Source organism: Alligator mississippiensis, chromosome 12 (genome assembly GCF_030867095.1).
Source record: "Alligator mississippiensis isolate rAllMis1 chromosome 12, rAllMis1, whole genome shotgun sequence".
NCBI classification, from domain to species: Eukaryota; Metazoa; Chordata; order Crocodylia; family Alligatoridae; genus Alligator; species Alligator mississippiensis.
This window is the reverse complement of record NC_081835.1, coordinates 5,259,484-5,279,391: the sequence shown is the minus strand read 5'-3', so window position 1 is coordinate 5,279,391 and position 19,908 is coordinate 5,259,484. Positions and strand designations below refer to the sequence as shown.

The 19,908-nt window shown below is 41.4% G+C and overlaps 1 protein-coding gene across 2 annotated transcripts in view; it reads left to right on the top strand.

The window, feature by feature from the left end:
* Positions 1 to 19,908, top strand: part of SUCLG2 (succinate-CoA ligase GDP-forming subunit beta) — a 162,286-nt gene that overhangs the window by 77,727 nt on the left and 64,651 nt on the right. For both annotated transcript variants that reach the window (XM_006265758.3, XM_019499744.2), the window contains exons 5-9: positions 3,004 to 3,156; positions 3,712 to 3,801; positions 7,086 to 7,182; positions 14,155 to 14,316; positions 16,353 to 16,495. In XM_006265758.3, the coding sequence (XP_006265820.3) occupies positions 3,004 to 3,156; positions 3,712 to 3,801; positions 7,086 to 7,182; positions 14,155 to 14,316; positions 16,353 to 16,495 (645 nt within the window). The remainder of the gene's footprint in view (positions 1 to 3,003; positions 3,157 to 3,711; positions 3,802 to 7,085; positions 7,183 to 14,154; positions 14,317 to 16,352; positions 16,496 to 19,908) is intronic.

The window sequence follows — 19,908 nt, the reverse complement described above, 5'->3', positions numbered from 1 at the left end:
TAAGCAGTAAGAAAATTAAAATTTCAAACATGATTCAATGTCAAAGGTCCTTTGAGATTTTCTTGTGAAATTAGTTGATTTAGAGGCAGTTTAGACAGCTACATGTTAAATTAGGAAAACGTGGCGTTACTAGAGTGCCTCAAAAATACTCTGCCTCTGCCCTTCCTGGATATTTCTATACGAAGCAGCTGTGAAAAACAGGATAACACATATTCACAACTTGTCTCCTCTGATTCACTAACCATTTGCATATGTCCCTCATTAATACCAAATGGAAAGCTGCTCAGTCTGGTGTTCTTGGCTCACGAGCGTTCAGGTGGCTTTGCTTGGAGAGCTCGAATGAGGTAGGATGAAGCCCCGTGGTCCTGGTACCATCTGACCGGTGCTTTTGCTCGACTCAGAACTCCAGCAATTGGCTCCAGTACTTGCGTAGACTGATGATATACTGGTGCAGGGTGTCAGAGAAGGCCAAACCCTATATACAGGTAAAACTAAACACGATGTGCAGGTAAAACTAATCTATGCTTATTAAAGTAACAAGAATAGCAAGCAGCTTATAGTGCCACCTTTAAGACTTCCTTTAAAATATCCGGGAACAGGCATCCTTTAAAAAATACAGTAGTTCTGTATCATTTGTTAGCAGCTTCCTTCATCCCTAGTTTTCTTTAGTCTGCTTTTGAACAGTGGCTTGTTTGAACTGGTCCTTTAGATCTCCCTATGTTCTAGGAAGAAAGCAAGAGAGAGGAAAAGGAAGCGAGATTATTTTAAGGGTCGAAACTCCTTCCCAGTCATATCTCCATTAGCAAATAGCTTCTTCCCTCCCTTCTGCCTAATCAACAGTGGCAAACTTTAATTTCTTAATCTCTCTTTCTTTTTTGTTCTGTAAAGATGTACAGCCTGGCTTAAGGTAAGTGCATTCTTTCTCTCGTGCTCATTAGCAGGATGGCACAGAGTTGAACTGGGTAAAACTATAGCGCATCTTCCTTATTTATATTCCTACTATTATGAAAACCCAGAAACAGTTATTCAGTGCATAGATCCTCTCAGGCATGCAGAATGTCAGGACTCTAGGAGTATTACATTAATTTTATATTTTAAAGATCTGGACCATTGGCTTGTTTAAAACAGAACACTGTTAGCCCTGAATCTGGCTGAATGTGGTTTTTGCATGAAGTAATGGCTATGCCCTGCATAACAATATATACAAAACCTTTATTTACAGTCACTCTTTAAGGCCATTGGTTTATAACCAATCGGAGCATCCAGTTGTTCTTCTTTGATACTTATTTATTACCCAACGGAAACTCAATTCATGTTTTCTACGATTTCCGGTGAAGGGGTTCGTTAGTCACCGTCACCAGCTGACATGGTTGATCTTCACCTTTATTGGTTGTCTTGGTGAATAAGTTTGAGTGTGAATGAAAGTGGAGGAGAGTGAACCACTCTATTTCCCCAAACGTGATTCTTTGGCTTCAGGGGCTTAGAGCCCCATGGAAATGCACTGTAGGGGAGCACACTTTGATAATCCTCTTTGCTGCATATGGCCTGATTTTAAACAGAAAACTGCAGCCTTGGAAATACAGCTGTACACCTACTGCCAGCACTGCATGTAATGAGAATGCAGTACTGCAGGAGATGATTTAAATGGCGTATTTACAGTAATTTGGTATCCTCATGCCAAGAGAGCTGTTAGTGAGTCTCCACAAGTACAAAAGGGCATCTAATCTCATCAATTCCTGCTACTCCTTAGTTAACAAATATGATGAGCAACAATCTGGATGGGCTGAACCTAGTTATTCCCGTACCCTTACAGAAAGGGTGCTGTCTGTGGTGCTTTTGTTGTTTCACACAGATGGGGGTTATAATTAAAATACAGGAGCAGTACTTCATTTTCATTCTCACTGCAAGTGAGAGTACACATGAATTTCAAGCACACAGGTGTAGCAGAAAGCCCCCGTTGGTATTCCATCAACTAGGCACATGAAGGAGTTCCTTAGTTCACAGTGGTGCTGGGAAGCAAAAGGATGCTGATTTGGGTCAAGCAGGGAAGCAACAGCTCTGCAACTTGCTCTTCATCTGCTTCTAGCTTATTAGTGGCCCACAGTGCAGTGGGGGCCCCAGAGAGGTATCCTAGTATCTCGTTGGAAGGGATGTGAAAAGCTGTAGGGTTTTAGTGCAAAGGTGTAGTAGCATGCATATCGCTAGTAGGAAATCTGTACAGGAGCCATTGACCTAACAGCATAACGACAAGGTAAGGTCTGCTATAAGGTCGTCCATAGGAGAGCATCTCCTGAGGAAGCAGTACTGCCAATGAGACCACCAGCTCTTCTGGGGTCGGCTGTCTTATGTCTTGCTGTATCCTAAGGCTCTATAGGGTTATGCTGCATCTTGCCACTGGTGCCCTATAAACTGCCACATTTATTTCATCCATGAAAGAATTAGAGCACCAGGATTTTCTGCATGATGTCACCAGCCATTCTCCTCCTCCTGCTTTGAGTTTCTTTCTTGGAAAGAAAAAAATGTTTCCCTAGTTTACAGTGATTACTAAATGTTCTCATTAAAAATAAAAATGCATTTCTGATTTAGTTAGTCTATATGGTGCAAATCTAACTTTCCTTCTAATGAAAATGGCCAAGGAAATCTCTGGTTTTGGGACAGGGCGATGTAAGAAAAATGCTAAGAATCATGAAACGCTGTCAGGCTAACCAAGTTGGTGGTACCTTTCACAATAACAGGGTAGCAGGTATCAAAGTAATGACTTCAGGGCAGCGTTTGGAAATGAAAGTCACCATAATATCTACTAGCAGGTGACTGCAGAGTAACATGTTGTTTTTGACTTGTTCTAATTAGGTAGAGCATTTTGCCTTTTAATATTTGCCTTGTATGGTATTCAGCACTCCCAGACGCATCAACAGAATAAGGATTATGATTGACTCTCACTAGCCAAGGACTACCCATTAAAAAGACTGACTTTTACCCCCTGCCCTCCATATAAATTTTTAGGTGATGGTTGCAGAAGCCCTCGATATTTCAAGGGAAACCTACTTTGCGATTTTGATGGACCGAGCCTCTAGTGGACCTGTTATGGTCGGCAGCCCACAGGGCGGTGTGGACATAGAAGAAGTGGCAGCTACCACTCCAGACCTTATTTTTAAGGTATTATGACTGCTGAGAAGTACTAACTTCTTAATCCTGACTTTTGCATTTAAGTATTTATAATGTCATTGTGGCTTAATAAAGAATAGATAAGCTATTCATATGGGGAAATAATTGATGCAAACAAGTATAATTATGTAAAAATTGCAAAAATATTTAATGCACATTTTGAAATTATATAAACTTCGTGACATTACTGGGCAGTGACACCACTGCTTTGGAAAGTTTCCAGAAGATGTCATAAAAATTAACAGACTAAATATTCGTCAACGCCATCTGTACAGTAATTAAAAGTGAAAACTGGTGTCAGATTGTCTTGTCAGCATGCCACCCTGAAGAATTATATAGTTTTTCGAAGGACTGTTTCATAGATGGTGTGGTAATTATAACGTACCCTATAGGCAGCTGCTATAGCCTCAGCCTTGGAGAACTTTGGCAAACAGCCATACTTTAATTACTAATTTGCAAATATATAATAAGCATTTTCTTTTTGAAGTTATTAATCTCCACTCGAATCAAATATCTTAATTCCGTTTATGCACTTTATTGTACTAGGAGGAAATCGATATTTTTGAAGGTGTGAAGGAGAGCCAAGCACTGTGCATGGCAGAAAATTTAGGATTCAAAGGACCTTTGCAGCAGCAGGTAATTTGAATTGTTCTTAGATTAAATGGAGGTCAGTTCAGCTAAGTGAGAAAATACCTCCAGAACAGATCTTAGAAATGTCGTGGTTTTGGGGTCAGGCCCAAGGTTATGTTTTGAAGCAATTATTCCTGTATTTAAACAGAGCATCGCCAGCTCTATGTAAATAAGCGTCCTTATTCTTCCAGAAATTCAGTGGAAGGAATCCATGGGGGGGGGTCTGCTGATTTCAGTGGGAGCTTACACTTGTCGCCGTCAGGCCCTGAATGCATCAAATTCAGTCTCAGGAAAACAAATCAACAGTGTGGTTCTTTTGTACAGCAAAATAATGTTTTACTTTGAAAATAGATTCCCTAAAAATATTCCAAAGGGACAGCATTGAGGTTGTCAGGCCTCCGCCTCTCATGTATGCTAAGAATGCTATGTGGCACAGGACAGCACGTGCTATCATGCCTGTGTGAATCATTTTATAGATGGGGAAACAGCATATTTAGCTTAACGTTAATAGCAGTAAACGACAGACATGTTGTTAAAAGCTATTTTTTACTTAAACGCCCTCCCCCCCACCATAATGACCAAATGCCATTTTTGTAGAATCTGTGCATCTTTAATACAGACTTTAATTATTTTCTATCCCAACTGTGCAATTAACAAATGCATAATCATTAAGTTGATTAACACACATTTGAAGAGTTAGCAGTATCTTTAATGAGGATGAATGATTATATAGAACCTTTCAGCCCTTGCAGAGTTCTGGTACTTAATTATTAAAAACAATTCATGGATGATTAAGCTGAGCTACACCACATGTGTTTCCTCCCATGCGCTCTCACCTCTTCAGGTTGAGTATGCTGGTGTATATAAGCATAATGAATAGATCCCAAAATGAAATGTCCAGCTGAATCAAAACTACTTGTTGGATGGGATTTGGAGGAGCGCCTTTATAAGCTTCAGCTCAGAAGTAGGCCAGGGAGAAGTGATAATGTTAGGTCACCTTTGTGCCCCCCCTGATCCTGGACAGAGATGCTAACCTAACCCTGTCTAGCTGTCTTTTGTCATGCTGCTTTGAATCTCTGTGGGTTTGTCCCAAGCCAAACTGTCCTGGGCTTTGACTTGCATTGACATAGGCTTAGGACAGTCATCTACACACACAGTTTGAATGACCATCAACTTGAATGAGCTTCATTTGTCCTGGGAAGAAGTGTAAGCTCAGATATTTTGCAAGTACCTAAAGTGGGACAATGGGCTTGTATTGTTTGTAGGATCCCAGGATAAAAGGCTTCGTCTCAAGAGAAATCTAATGTCTGCTTTTAGCCTAGAGTGCTGTGTGCAAGGGCCCCATTGCCAGCACAGTCCTCCTGAGCCCTACACTAGGAACTGTAAGCTTTATGGCTCTCAAACAAACAGCCGATGCTGAGATTTCTCCCTTGGCAGGATCTGTAGTACCCTTTTTGTCCTTTTACGTGATGCAGGGGGTCCAGAATGCAAGGACTTTTATAGCATTCTGGTTTTTATTAGGTTAGCTTCCTGCTATGTGCGAACAAGGGTATAGACAATTCACATATAATCATGAATTTATCCTAGTTAACGTTTCACAAACTCCTGTTATTTTGATTGAGAATGATAATGTGTTAATTTCTTTCCAAAGTATTATTTTATGCTTATTTCTTAGGTTACAATTCATGTCTCACAGTCGTGCCATTTCTTAGCAAATGGACCCCATATAAGCTGAAAGCAGGATTTGACCCATTCAGTACTGTGTAGGATTAAAGCCTGGAAAATGTCACACAGTGAACTTGCATTTAATTCACTTTCTGCAGATATTCCACTGAGCAAACTTAATATCAGAAATGTTTAAGGAAACTGCAAATATTCAGGCTTGGAGAATATTGCCGGGAGGGTGTAGGGGGGTTCAGACAGGACGTCAGAGAACAGAAATATAGCATGTTATCTAGAAGGGCTGATCAAAATTAACCAGAAACTAGTAGCAAACTAATAACATGCTGCTTGGGAGCAACCTATAGAACAAGGATCACTTTTACATACTAATAGGCAAATTCCTTTAAAATTGTCGTTTTTAATAGCATATACATTTAGAGACTTGTAGTTCTGGACTGGTGCAATAGAAATCGAAGCCATAAGGGAATTAATCTTGCAATATTCTAACATAATTTCCCAATACAAGTGTATATATGTTTTTAAATCATAAAAAAATAAGAGTGGAAGAACCCCCAGGAAATCTTCTAGTCTAGCCCATTTCTCAAAAAGTATCATCCCTGTTTAAAATGTTCCAGGCAAGTGTGTGTCTAATCTGCTCTTAAAAAACTCTAAAGAAGGAGATACCACAGCTTCTCTAGATACCCCTTGTCAGCGGTTAAACACCCTCAGACTTAAGCAGGTAAAAAAACCCCACATGTATAACCAAAGTTGCTTTTGACTGTGTTTCACTTCCTTGCTTCCCAAAAGATCCTAAAAGTTTGGATCTTAGGGTCTGGTTAATTGAAGCACGAATTCAGTAGGAAAAAAAGGGGAGGGAGAGTGGTTTTGGTGTCCCATTCACTCTACTAACCTTTCAGTCATCAGGTGGGTCTCAGGCAAATGAATTGAGGAGGGAAGATCGGTTTCCTTGATTTTTCACATTGGCAGACCTTAAAGCTGTGCCTACCTGTTGCTAGGGGGGTTTACCAGTAATCCCACCCATGGGGAGCAGTCACAGAGAGATAAATGGGCATAGAAGAGCAATGGGGGGGGGGGGGGGGGGGGGGGGGCAAGAGAGGAACTTTTGTTAAGGTAAATTGCTGGGGGGTGTTAGGAAACGGTTGCATTTTTATGTAGGCGGGACACTTAGATTTTTCCCAAGCAAATAATAAAGCAAACTGATCTGCACTCCTTAGCTCCGCATGGCTTCATAGTTTCTGAATTTACACTGATTAGCTTAAACACTTAACTTCAGTATCAGCATGCTGGAGATAATGTTTTCTTTATGAACTGTAAGAAACTTGTTTTAGCTTGTATTAAGCTTGTTTATATTAATGATGCTTTTCATTTTGCAGAAAATCCCCCATTCGTATGCTCTGAAGTGAGCCTTTGCTAAATGCTGTAAATGTCTTCTGCTACGTTATTAACATTTTTAGGTAGTGTTTAAATATGAATGTACAAATGGAAACTTAAAGTAATACATAGTAATTTTTTTAAAATTTGGCTTGAATTGTCATGTAATATAACATTAAAAGGAAACAAATGGTAAAATGGTGTATGGTAATTACAAATCATTTGATCAAATTTAGGCAGCAGATCAAATTAAGAAGCTGTATAATCTTTTCCTGAAAATTGATGCCACTCAGGTTGAAGTGAATCCCTTTGGTGAAACTCCAGAAGGACAAGGTAAGAAATTAAAGAAAACAAATGAATACATTATAATTCTTTATTTATGCAAACTATAAATTAAATTGCAAGGAAGGCCGTAGCAGCAGCTTTGCATTAATTTCATTTTGTAATTTAATTTAAGCAGCTTTCATAAATGTTCCCATGATAGAGTTTACATTTCAATGCCTTTTGTTATACCATCTAAGAACTGGAAGTAGCAGCAGCTACATGCTATGCTTGGCAAGAAATAACAACTTTTTCTTGCTTTTCATACAAAGTACTTTTGTTCACGCCATTAGAATTAGTCAGGTCATGGAAAGCACAGGTTATTTTAGGAAATCATCTTGAATATGCAGGCAAGTTACAGTCTTGAGTAAGTTTGCTAGAACAGAAAAAAGAGAGAGTCCAGCTGGACTAGCAGAGTTCACCTGACTGTATCCGGTGATAATCAATAAGCTTCCACTGTGGAAGAAGGAATAAAAACATATATGGGAAATCTTGCACAGTCTTGCTGCTTGCCTTTCCTCTTGTCACCCCGCCCTTCTGCTGTCTTGGCATGTTAGTTCCACCGGCTGACTGTCACAGCAATTTAGGGACATGTATCCATACACCTATATATATAGGTCCTCCTCTGCATTTGCCCTATTTCCCCACTGTGTCGCACATGTCCTAAAAAAGGTGTACTTGGAAAAATAAAAAGCAGGTTGAACTTGCTGTGATAGATGGGTTAGTCGTTGAATTCAAAAGAAAGGGAAAAGAAAAAAAGATTGATTGTCCCTTTACAACAGTTCATAATGCAGGACAAAAGCCTTTGATTCAAGGTCCCATTAGGACAAAATCAAATGGATCAACAGCATCTGCACTGGTAGGAAGAGTGGTGAAGAGAGGCCTTGATGTTAGGGAGGGAGGTGCGTGCCAAGGCAGAAGCAGGACTTTTTCATTAAGGACTGAGGAGGTGAAGCAGAGGATGGTGCTGGCTTCAGGGAAAGAAGATGTAGTCTGGGTGTGGCGAGGTAGGTAGAGCACATTTGGAGCTGGGGCAAGGACATGGCATGAAGGGATAGGACTCAAGCCTGAGACTCTGCTTTAACGGAGGTAAGAATAGCCAATCTCTTGATAAGATTCTGCTGCACCGTGGGTGGTACATTGTCCCTGTCTCCCAGGTACTCAGATTTAACATAGGAGTGTAGGCGCAATTATTTGAAACAACAGTAAATGCATGCACACAAGCATTCACCGCCACTTGTGGGTTACCTTCTAGTTACCCTGCTAGTTCCCAGGTCACTGGTGAGTAACCATTACCACCTTACCAAATAACTGATGGCAGTTGTCAGCCCCCTACTTTCAGAGCAGTATCTCAGATTCTTTTAATTACCTTATTGTACCATGAAATGTACAGAAATGTTAGGCCCTGCAAAGAAAGACCAGGAGAAGCTAGATAGAGGGGCTGCGGAAAGATACTGGTAAAAACTCAGAGTCTGTTTCTTACTGTCTGTTCCCTCCAGTTAGCAGGGATTAGATATGTACTTTATATGTATTTATTGTGTTGTTTGGGGAAGGATAGGTCAAAGAGAGGCAGCCATGTGTGTAGTCTCTGAAGGTCCTGAGATGCAGGTTCACCCTAGTCTTTTCTGCAGGTAAATTCCAGGTTCGCAGGCCTCCTGCTGAGAGAGCTGCATCTTGTGAACACATGGGTTTCAATCTTTTTGATGTCAGCTCCATCATTTCAGTGGATCTTAGCTGTCATAGGAAGTCGTGAACACACAAGGCGAGGCAGTCCCTCAGTCCAGTCGCATGGAGGGCTTTGAAGACGAGGATCCAAAACTTGAATTTAACCACCTATCCAGTGGGGATCCAGCCAGTAGACCAGCAATGTGAGCAGCATGCAGTTCCATAAGTGGCTTTGTGTTTAGGCATAGAGAAGTACAATAATTGAGCCCGCAGGTGAGGAGGGAGCATAATTTCTGGCCTAGGAAAAATGGCATTTTTTTTCTGGTTGTGTGTGATTATATATTTAGAATGAGTAAAGCATTCAGGTAAGTGCAGAGGAAGCAAATACAGCTAATGGTTAGGCTGTAAATCTCTTATGTGGAGGGAAAGGGTATAGAGAAAAGGAAGTTCTCCCTTTGTCCTATCATCTATTTGGTGATATAAGCCAGGTCTCTGGTTGGCCGAGGAGTTTGTTTTATTTATGCAAGTAATGCTGACCTACTTGTGGTTGAGTTATTGCTAGCATTTTGGTCTGTAGGGTTTCATATTCTGCTTTAGACACAAGATGAGAGAGACCTGTGAAGGTGGAGGACCTGGGTTGGGGTCATTACAGCAGAAGCACAGTCAACGTGGCTGATGAAATCTCTGACTGCTGTAAGTCTTGGGGAAGGACAGCTCCACCAGCTCTCTTGGAAAACTGTATTAAATAAAAGTCACAGCACTAAATAAAAGCGTTTCAATTATCTGTGGTTAATTTGTAACATAAACTGCTTTTCATTAAAAACACATAAGGTCGCTTTTATATATTTTGGCTCGCTCTGCTTAGAAATTCAAGAGTTGAATTGTGGGTAGAGACTGTAATAATCTTTTATCCAGCTGTCCAACATTTTATCCAGTAAATCAAATGCAGAAGAATTGGCAGTGTGATTGCAACTAAATTGTCCTTGACCTTCAGATTATAATGCCAACAGAATTTCACTCTTAATGACTAGTGGAAGCATTAGAATAAGAAATCTAGATATTTGTTCTTCCTTATTAAGGACTGTATTTTCTTGCTTAAGCACCAGTTTTTGAATGTTAACAGCCATTACTGTAAAGTAATATTTAAAAAAGTCAGTAGAAATAATTTGCTTACTGTACCAAGTGACAATAAAGAGATTAAATTATAATAATGAACAAGTACGAGTTTGCTTTATGACCATAATGAGCAATAAACAAATTAAGCTGAATTAGGAAAAAATGATTAATGACTAAAGTTTCTAAATGCTTCTTTGATGCAAGGGAATTTTTCTGTTGATTTTTCTGGTCCTGTTCATTTTTATTTCAAAGCGTTTTATGGGGTGGGGGTGGCGTATGCATGTATGTGTAGGCGCCTTTTTGCAAAAACTTTGGAAGCCTGTTTGGAAAATGAACCAAATCATTTCAAAGTGAGGGGTCAACACGAGAGAGAGAGAGAATCAGATGAAGGGTCTCTTTTGCTCAAGTAAGAGGCGCTTGAGAGGAACAATATTAGAAACAGGATGTATTGAGTGAAAACTTTTTGCTCTCTCTGTGAACCCTCAAGCTTAAGAGTGGTGTTGTCCATAGCACGTCACTGGTTGCTGTTGCTGCCGATGCGTGGCAGAAGGCTGGACTAAGTCCTCGTTTTTCAACCTGGGAGCTCAGCTCTAGTAGAGGGCAGGAGGAAACAGGGTTTTGAAGTAGCAGGAGATGTGCTACTGGAGACCAGAGCCTGGGCTAGCATGACTTCTCGTTCCGGTTCCAGCTTGTGAGCTAGGCCATTGCCAGCCCTTCTCATGCAAGCCAGGGCAAAGTGAGTTGTTATCTCTAGGTCAGCAGCTTAGCCTTTCTGCAGAGCTGGGGGTGCAGAAGGTCAGCGAGGAGGATATCAACTGAACTGTCATACGACCTTCTCCAGAGCCGCTTCTCAGCTCCTCTACCCTCAGAGATTGGGGGAGGAGAAGCCAAATGGTATGTAAGCTGCAGAAAGGTCCTGACTGACAGGGAATAATGGCATTCTCCCTCCGCCTATATTTTTCTGCTCTATGCACAGTAAAGAAAGCAGCAGCACTTCATTTTAAATGCAAAAAAAATACTGTGCGTCTTTACACATTTGAGGAGCGCGTTGCCATTACTTTATCATGAAAAAATACAGCCCGGCATATGAAGACAATTTATTCTTGTCAAAACAACAGTTAAGATGGGCTTATTTCATGCTGGGATTTTATTTTCCCCGTATTTGTGAATTTCCATTATGAAAGACATTGCGCCGTGTATTTCTCTTTGTTTCATTTTGTGACGCGTTCTTTTGTTAACACTCTTGGGTCACAGACCCATAGCTGTCAGTTTTTTTTCCCCCCTATTTTTTGTTCTCAGTGTAAACTGTTGAATTAACAGCTCGCAAAATCTTACACTACTGACAAAAAAAACCCCAACTGAAACGCTCCGTGAATATGAGTATTGGAGCTTTCTTTGATAGTTGTTCAGAAGGAAAATTCATTTGTATAGTCTATCATGCATGTAACAATGTGCTTTTGATGGTGAAAATTGTTTGATAAATATTAATAGGTGTTTTTCCCACTACTTTGTACATAACGTGGCCTTTGTTAAAGATGAATGTTCCATAGAAATGAGATTCTATTAATGGGACATTGAAAATGTTCGTGTCTAAGGTAAATTTGGAATGGAAAGCTGAGAGCCTCAAAACCCGGCATTTTACTCAAGTGTTGGATCACATAAGCAAGTTAAAGCTTGAAAAGGGAAATTGGTTTTGTGGGTCTCTTGTCAGTATAGGCCTTAATTCGTGGTTAACAAAAATTAATGTTCTACTAGTACTTTGGAGGACACATTATTGACTTGATGTATTTCCCATTCTGGGAGGTTCCCACATGGCACACTTGCATGTAGAGTGAGATCTAGCATCTTCCAACAGAGATTTATTACACTTGGAAACAGCTCTCCAGAACAGCAGTCGCTGAGAATAGTCTTGATCTATCGTAATTTATTCTGGTATTGATTGCGAGTCAAAGGCAGAAATATTCTTTGATTTAAAAGGCTAAAAAACTGCATTCAGGAAGTAGGACTGAGACTTTCCTGTTTTGTTCCTTTTTGTTTGGATTTTTTTTTTAATGCGAGCCAAAGAATTTCCTAATGCCTGTTTTCATCAGAAGAAATGAGAGTAGCATAGTTACAAAATTACTTAAAATAAATGGTAAAAACCGGCATTTGTCATGCTTTTCTCATTTTCTTCTCTGTCATAATTCTCAGAAACTTCCAAACCGTAGGCTCTAAATAGGCACATCAGTTGGAAATAGATGGAATAGGTACGAACACATCAGTTGGAAATGCACAGGGATCGAAACATAATAGATACGAACAGTTCTATTAGGTTTATATTAATAGCATTACTGATTTCTGGATCAGGCATTTCCTGGTGGTTAAATCCAGCTGGTCTGTCTTGAGACTTCATTTACTTCAGCCAGTTATTAATTTCTAGACATTGCCCAGCCCATTATTACTTCAGTAATGCAGTAGTCAGGTTTTGTTTTTTGCACTTGTGATTTTTTTTTTATTACTCTGTTAAGGTGTTTTCAGTGTGCAATCTATAGAGATAGTCACTCCATATGTGTTCAGGTTGCATCTGTTCATGGCAAACTAATTTTAACCCTTATGTAGGCCAGTCAGCTTATGTCTTGATAACTAGGGGGTTAGTTATTTTTGAGGCATTCTTGCAAATACCAAATGTTAACAGCAAGGTTAAGTGTTCTTTACTTTTCAGTTTTCTTTATTCCTAATGTAAAGTTTTGTACATACAGGCAGTCCTTGGACTTATGACAAAATTGGCTCCTGAAAACCATATCTTAATCCTGAAAACCATATCTTAAGTCGAAACGTTATAACTCAGAACCAATTTTCTCATAAGAAACAATGTTATAAATGGGAGTTTGGTTCCTGAACCAAGGCCCAACACCCTATTTTCACCAAAAATACCCCAGACTTTTATACTATATCAATTATAGATGAGTAATATAGCTACATTGCTATTTACAATATAAATACATTAATCACATTGATTTAGAAGGATTTCTTTGAGGTGACTTTGCTGGACTTTGTGAAGGGCTCTTGGTTGGACTTTGTGAAGGTCTCTTGGCTGGAGTCTTCTCAGGGGTCTTGGCTGCAGGTTTTTCTGGAGTCTCGTCAGCTTTCTTAAAGAAAGTGTCCAGTGAAGTTTGAACAGATGTTCTCCAGGGAGATGGGTGCAGCAGCGAACTTGTTTGCTGGGGTGGCGTCACGTCGGATCAAGCGTTGTAAGGTCAAAACTGATGTCAGAAAGTCGAAACAGGGTGTCAGTTTATAAACATTGTAAGTGCAAAACGTTGTAACTCGAAACATTGTAAGTCGAGGACTGCCTGTACTTGTACTTCTGTTTCCTGCATGCTGACTTAAAGCTACTCTGATTCATTTCTTTAAAAGAATAATTTTGGTAGAACCAAACAGTCTGCAAAATATAACCAGAAAAAAATCTTTGCTTAGTATGTATCTATCTCATACATTTGAACTAAATGTAGAACACTATACAAAGAAGATAGAAATACTATAAAAACGAGATAGAACATGCTTTTGACTTACTGGGTTTTTGGTTGTAGCCATGTTAGTCTAAGGACATAGGCAGGCCAGGTTCTTCGGGTCGATGTGATCTTTTATTAGACCAACTGAGTAGTTAGAAAAAAAGTTCTTAGCTTTTTTCCAACTGCTTGGTTGGTCTAATAAAAGATAACCCAACTACCCAAAGAACCTTGCCTGCCTTTTGACTTACAATATTTATTTAGAAAGATGCATAGCATATTATGGTTGGATGACGCACAAGATTGATGGTGGGTTATTTTTGGTAACCCATGTGAAATGTATTGTTGGTATCAATAGAAGAGTCCAGGTCATAAAAATTGTTCTCATAACTGATGACATTGAGGACAATCTAATGAGACTAAGCATAACCATCCTTTTACTACAACAGTTGCTTTTTACAGCTCATGGCGAAGTTAGCTTGATAGTGCGGCACAGAGAAGATTATGCCACCATTTCCTATGCGAGCATATAGGAAAAATATATTTTAGGGCCCCAGTTTTGCATGTACTGTGGCCAATACAAACCTCTATTGATTACAATGCAACACGAATCATGCTCTTTGCACATGTAAGTGCAGTATCCTTTGATACTTATATATCATTTTAGAGTTCTAAATTGAAATTTAATGTGATTTTTTTTTTCCCCTTTTGTTAGTTGTTTGCTTTGATGCCAAGATAAACTTTGATGACAATGCAGAGTTTAGACAAAAGGAGATATTTGCCATGGATGACAAGTCTGAGAATGAGCCCATAGAAAATGAAGCTGCCAAGTATGACTTAAAGTACATAGGACTGGATGGAAACATTGCTTGCTTTGGTAAGAAAAAAAATATGTCTGTGTGGATCTCAGTGCAGTGGTTCATAAATGGCTCACAGCAAGTCAGAGCTCTCTGCTTTGAAAAATATTCCCAAATGCTGACCAGCTAATCCATTAGATCAGGGGCAGGCAAAATACTTCCCACGGGTTGGATCCCTCCCGCGGAGTGATTTTGCCCAGCTCATGACTGGTACCTCAACCTTCCTGGACGGTGCTGGGACACCCCTTTCCTATGCCCCATTTTGAGCTGGCAGGGCTTGAGGCTGCCACTACTGCAGGCATCCCCTAGTGAGCTGGCATGGGATGGGTGCCCCAGTCTGCCTCCCTCCCCCCAGCGCAGTCCTGGATGCTGCAAATGCGTGGTGCAGTGTGGAGTTGCTGCCAGGTCCCCCCTGCTCCCTCCCCAGCCTGCGGGCTGTGCACCCCGGAGCAGGAGAGGGAATGAACAAGGGGAAGGGGGAAGGAAGCTAAGTTCCCCCTGCTTGGAGGGCTTGGCTGTGATATATGACTGTCCCCTGCCCCTGCCTCCTCTCTTCAGCCTCCCAAACCTCCTCCACAGGGCTCACAGCGCTCCTCTCCCCGTCCTGGGTGCTGTGGCCCTGGCGGTGGCCTTCAGCTCTGCCCTGGCCCCATGCTGTCGTCGCCCCAAGATCCCAGTCCCAGACACAGTTCTGGGAAGCCTCGTGGCAGGCAGGGAGTTTAGCCTGAAGCTGGGGCTGGGATCATGAGACTGTGACAGCGCAGAGCCGAGGCAGGGCAGAGCTGAGGTCCGCTCCTTGTACACCCCTGCCCGTGAAGCTTGCGCCCATTGTAGGGGCATGCGGGCAGCAGATCGTGGCTCTGACCCAGCCCTCATCCTGTGCTGTCACCACCCCACGACCCTGCCCTGTGATCCCAGCCTTGCTCCTCCATCCTGCTCCTGGATAGGATAGCAGCCTTGCTCCCCATCCCACATAGGGAGTTTTGGTGAGCTGTTGTGCACGGGGGCCGGAGGGTGCTGACCCAGCCTGTGACAGCTCACCGAAACAGCCTATGTGGCCCTCGGGCTCAAAACATTGCTCACCCATTAGGTTAATCAAAGGAACAGACAGCAACGTTGGAAATCTATTAACAATAGAGATATCTAAATGCATCAGATTAGAGGCCCTACATTTTTTATTATTAATTGTTTAAAGGGACATCAGCAACTTGCAAATCACATTCTCAGTTGATAGTGATGATTTATCTACTATTGTTACAGTCCTTGCTGCATTTAAAAATGCGTAGGGAATATAGGATGTCATCTGTGTTGAAGCAGATGTTAATAAAACTTCATGGAAGTTAGCTTCATGGAAGAAATCCCGCGATTTGAAACAACTTGTTGAAAAAATGAATATCCAGTTTAAAATATTCTTTATGCAGTTTTATTTCACCGAGGTTCATGAAATGAAACGTGGTTTCTCACCCTGGCAGGGGAATTGAGATAATAAGTGGATGTTATTTTACTGTGGTTTAAGAAATATTTTCCCCATTGCTCTGAGGAAGGATATTTAAAAACTTGCAAAAATGAGGTGGGTCAAAATGTGGTAATCAGCTGATGAAATATAATTTGAAAAGTAACACCACCTTGACTTTCCTCCTCTAGCTTCCCACTTACTCATCCTGGTGGGCATCATTGAAAACTTTCCAGACTAAGGGGTCTGTGGTGCTAAGCACACTCATTCTGGCCGAGTTTAATGAAAGCTGAACATTACTAAGTACCTCTGAGATCCAGACAGGTATTTGACTCCTAATTGTGGGTGTAGGTGCATCCTAGTTTACACATTTTGGTGCAGTCCTTTTTAAAACAGTAAGAGATTTCATAGTAAGTATTGGGAGGTGTTTTTTCTCTATTAGTCTGGCACGCTGCATTTGAAACGCATCTTGGAGTGAACAGGAAATGCATGAAGTTTTATAAATAGGTCTTTTCTTGTGCTGGTAGGCCAATTAAGTTGTATTTTCCAGAGTCTGAATTACATTTTGTGAAAAAAATAAACTTTGTACCTTTACAATTGCAGTGAATGGAGCTGGGCTTGCCATGGCCACCTGTGATATCATTTCCCTTAATGGTGGAAAACCAGCCAACTTCCTGGACCTCGGTGGAGGTGTGAAGGAAGCCCAAGTATATCAAGCCTTCAAGCTGCTCAGTGCTGACCCTAAGGTAACATGGTTGTCTTTGGAAAGGATGCTTTCTCATACAGTTCCAACCCCTGCCAAAATATACCTGAAAATATCAATGCTATATAGCCCGGTGAACACTGAGAGTAACCTACCCGGATGATGGGCTGCTGGTTAAGACACAGGACTTGGTTCAGTTTCCAGTTCAGTCTCACACTTTCTATGGGCAAGTTGCTTAGAGCTCTGTGGCTATATCCAGAAAGGGATATGGGCATTGCCAGCTTTCAGACTGGCTCTCAAAGCCCTAGATCAGGCACCTAACCTCCTTGTACAATTTGTGGGGAGAATTAGGTGCCTCAACAGTGTCAGTGGGCTGGATGGAGAGATGTCTAAGCTTAGTTAATAGGGTGTGCTCCTCTTGAGGTCTGATTCACTGCCTTGGGACCCCTCTTCTGCAGTTAGGCCCCTCTCCTGGGGCCTGGCCACAAGGGATTTAGATGCAGAACTGGTCCACCCTGCCAGCATGGAGGGAAGTCAGGATATCTGGAGAAACAGAACCTCAAGTGCCCTGTAGACCTTTGCTGGGGAAAACCTTAAGCCTCTACAGACACCTGTAGCTCTTGTCAACATGATACCGGGGTATCTGTTGGCATAAAGCATCTCATCCTGTTCCAAATATGCTGATTGATGGCTGCTATCTCCGTGGAAGTTGATGAAGCTGTGCTGAAGGACACCAGTGAAACACAGCCCAAACCACAGGGGTATATAGCTCATTTCTCTACTTCTCTACTTGATTTTTTTTCTTTCCTCCCTTTCATTTACTTTGTCTTCTCTGTTTTGTTTTTGACGTCATCTGCCTGCTCTTCTTCTCTTTTTTCAGCTGAGAAATTGCCATCTTTTGAAACTAGAGCAATGCCTTCTCCCAGCTTATTTCTCTTCACTTCTCTTTGCAGGCTGCCTTTCCTCCTCTAGCTTCCCACTCTTTTCTGGAGTGACTGCTTAGTGTGTCCCAATGGACAGATATTTTTTCTAAGAAAAGGGGCCTGCGGAAAACTCTCTGCCCTAAGGCACACAATAAATGGGAATGTCAGAGTCCATTGTAAGTACAAGGAGGGGCTTGGCCCAGCAGTTTTCGAAATTATTGCCCTCATCCATTTTTAAGTTATTAACCTCCTTTCCCTTGACTCAGCCCTCGCACACTAGTCATTGTTCCCTGGCTTTTATGTTTAAGACACCTAAAAGGCTTTGTCTGGTTTAAACGAGGCACTTCTGAACTGCCTCTCATCAGCCCTGTGATTTGACTGATTTCACTTTTATCTCCTGGCACTACGACCATCAGAGATGCGGTCTCAGTTCAGGATGAGATGAGCTGGAACTCGCCACTCGTTTTCGGCCGTAATTTATGAAGAATGCAAGTAGGATTAAATTACGATTACTGAGGATCCATCTCCCTATTACATCCCGACACACTGCCTGCACCAGGGTTTGAGAGCAAAGAGTCCTCAACCTTGGTGCATATGTAATTGTCCTTCTTTCTGTGCTACTAAAGATCATCTATAAGTTTGTTTAACTATTTAAAAACACGTTTCACATCTTTGCTCTACGGCAAGCATGTGGCAGTTTCATATTTAGTACTTCCTCTGCCTGAATAGTGTGCTCTCTATTGGTAAAGCCATGGATAAGATAATCTAATGAGCTTTCTCCAGTTCTTAACTAATATGAGCTTCAGTCAGCGAGGGTTATTTTGGTGAATGCAGTACTTGCAGTTCATAGGTGGTCATTAATTACCCTCCAACGTTTAACATAATTCTCACCTTATCCGAGAAAAGAAAAAAATGTTCTTGGGAGCTTCCAGGCCAATTAATGATTGTTAACGTCTCCAAACAGCATTGAGCCTCTGAGGAAAACATAAACCAGAAAATACCCTGAGGGTTTCTGACTGCAGCATAGCACTGAACTCTTAACTGTGCTGAAATATGGCACTGGGAGCACTGGGGACTCTACCAGAGATTTAAATCTTCCTGGGGAAAAGCAAAAGATCAAGTGTGCTTTAAAATAAGTCTCTGTGTAACTTTCTTTAAAATGTATGCATTGTCTGTAGGAAAGGAAGAATGCTAATGGGGAATAAAGTAAGCCTAGTGAAGAGGAGGGGAAGTGAAGGGCGTTCTTGTAGCTTGATAATGTGAAATGACTGTTGTCAAGGCAGCGCTTTTTAAAAAGATACCCGTCTCATTTCTTGCCGAATTCCTCCACCCCCGCCCCTAGAAACCAAACTAGACGGAGGCTTTAAAATGGAAACAACGCCTTTACAAATAGTCACGTGTCTGTGCTTTTCATCCTTTACCGGTCCTGGTTCCTGCTTTGTAGGGCTGCATGTGTCAGAGTGGCTGTTGCAATGGTTTTAACTCCTTCCTTGGACTAGTTTTCCACAACTGAACAGCTATCTATTTTTTTTTCCCCCTCCTCAGCCCTCCCCTTTTGCATGCATTCCTGTGGTGCACGTGCTTTGGAAGGAGTTGAACTCCCCCTCCTCTCCTTCACCCCCGGAGAGGGACAGAAGGTGCCTAGCCTCTTTTCACACTTTTCCACCTGCTGAAACGTCATTGCTCCCTTCAGTCCTCCTGTAACTTGGAAAAGGAGTTTGTGTTTTTCAGTATCTCAGGGCTGTACTGGGCAATCCCCAGCAGAGAGATGGGCCGTGGGCTGTTACAGCCTCTCCAGTGCTGCCTGTGTTCAACTCTTGTTCACAACCACGGACCTATTGTTATGCACATAACCTCTATACCTAGGAACCTAGACCCTGACCCCGTTCTCCCCAAAAGATTTAAGAGGTCTAGACTGAGCAGAAAGAATGGGCTAGTGGACTCATTACTTCCACGTATGGAAGGATGGGCTAGTGGACTACAGGATTTAAAACACTTGGGTTTGGATCCCAGATCAGCCCCTAACTTTATTCCCCATTTTGGGCAAGCCCGTTGATCCACTTTGTCCATCAATTCTCTGTCTGTTAAATAGAGATGATAATACTCCCCTGCCTTACAGGGAACATAAAATACAACCAGCGATGGAAAGATACTCAGCTGGTAGAGTAATGAGGGTCACGTGGGCAGTTAAAGTCCGCTCAGAAACTGCAAGCATTTCTGTTTTGCTATTAACTAAACTAACACAGAAGGTCAGACGCAGAGATTAAATGTAAAGGTAATGCTGTAAAAAGAGAAATAAAAAAAAGGATGGAAATTATTTTTTTAATGAAATGGCCTGCTTTTTTTTAATGATGCCATTGATAATAGCAAGAGATTAATCAATTCAGCGGATGCTAACAAGTGTTTGCTTGCCATACATACAGAAAAATGGTAGTGACTGCCTGATACGAACGTTTCTCCAGGAAAACATTGTATAGTGACATCCGTTAACTTACATAAAGGAGACGATGACTGCCAAACACAAGTAAAGCTT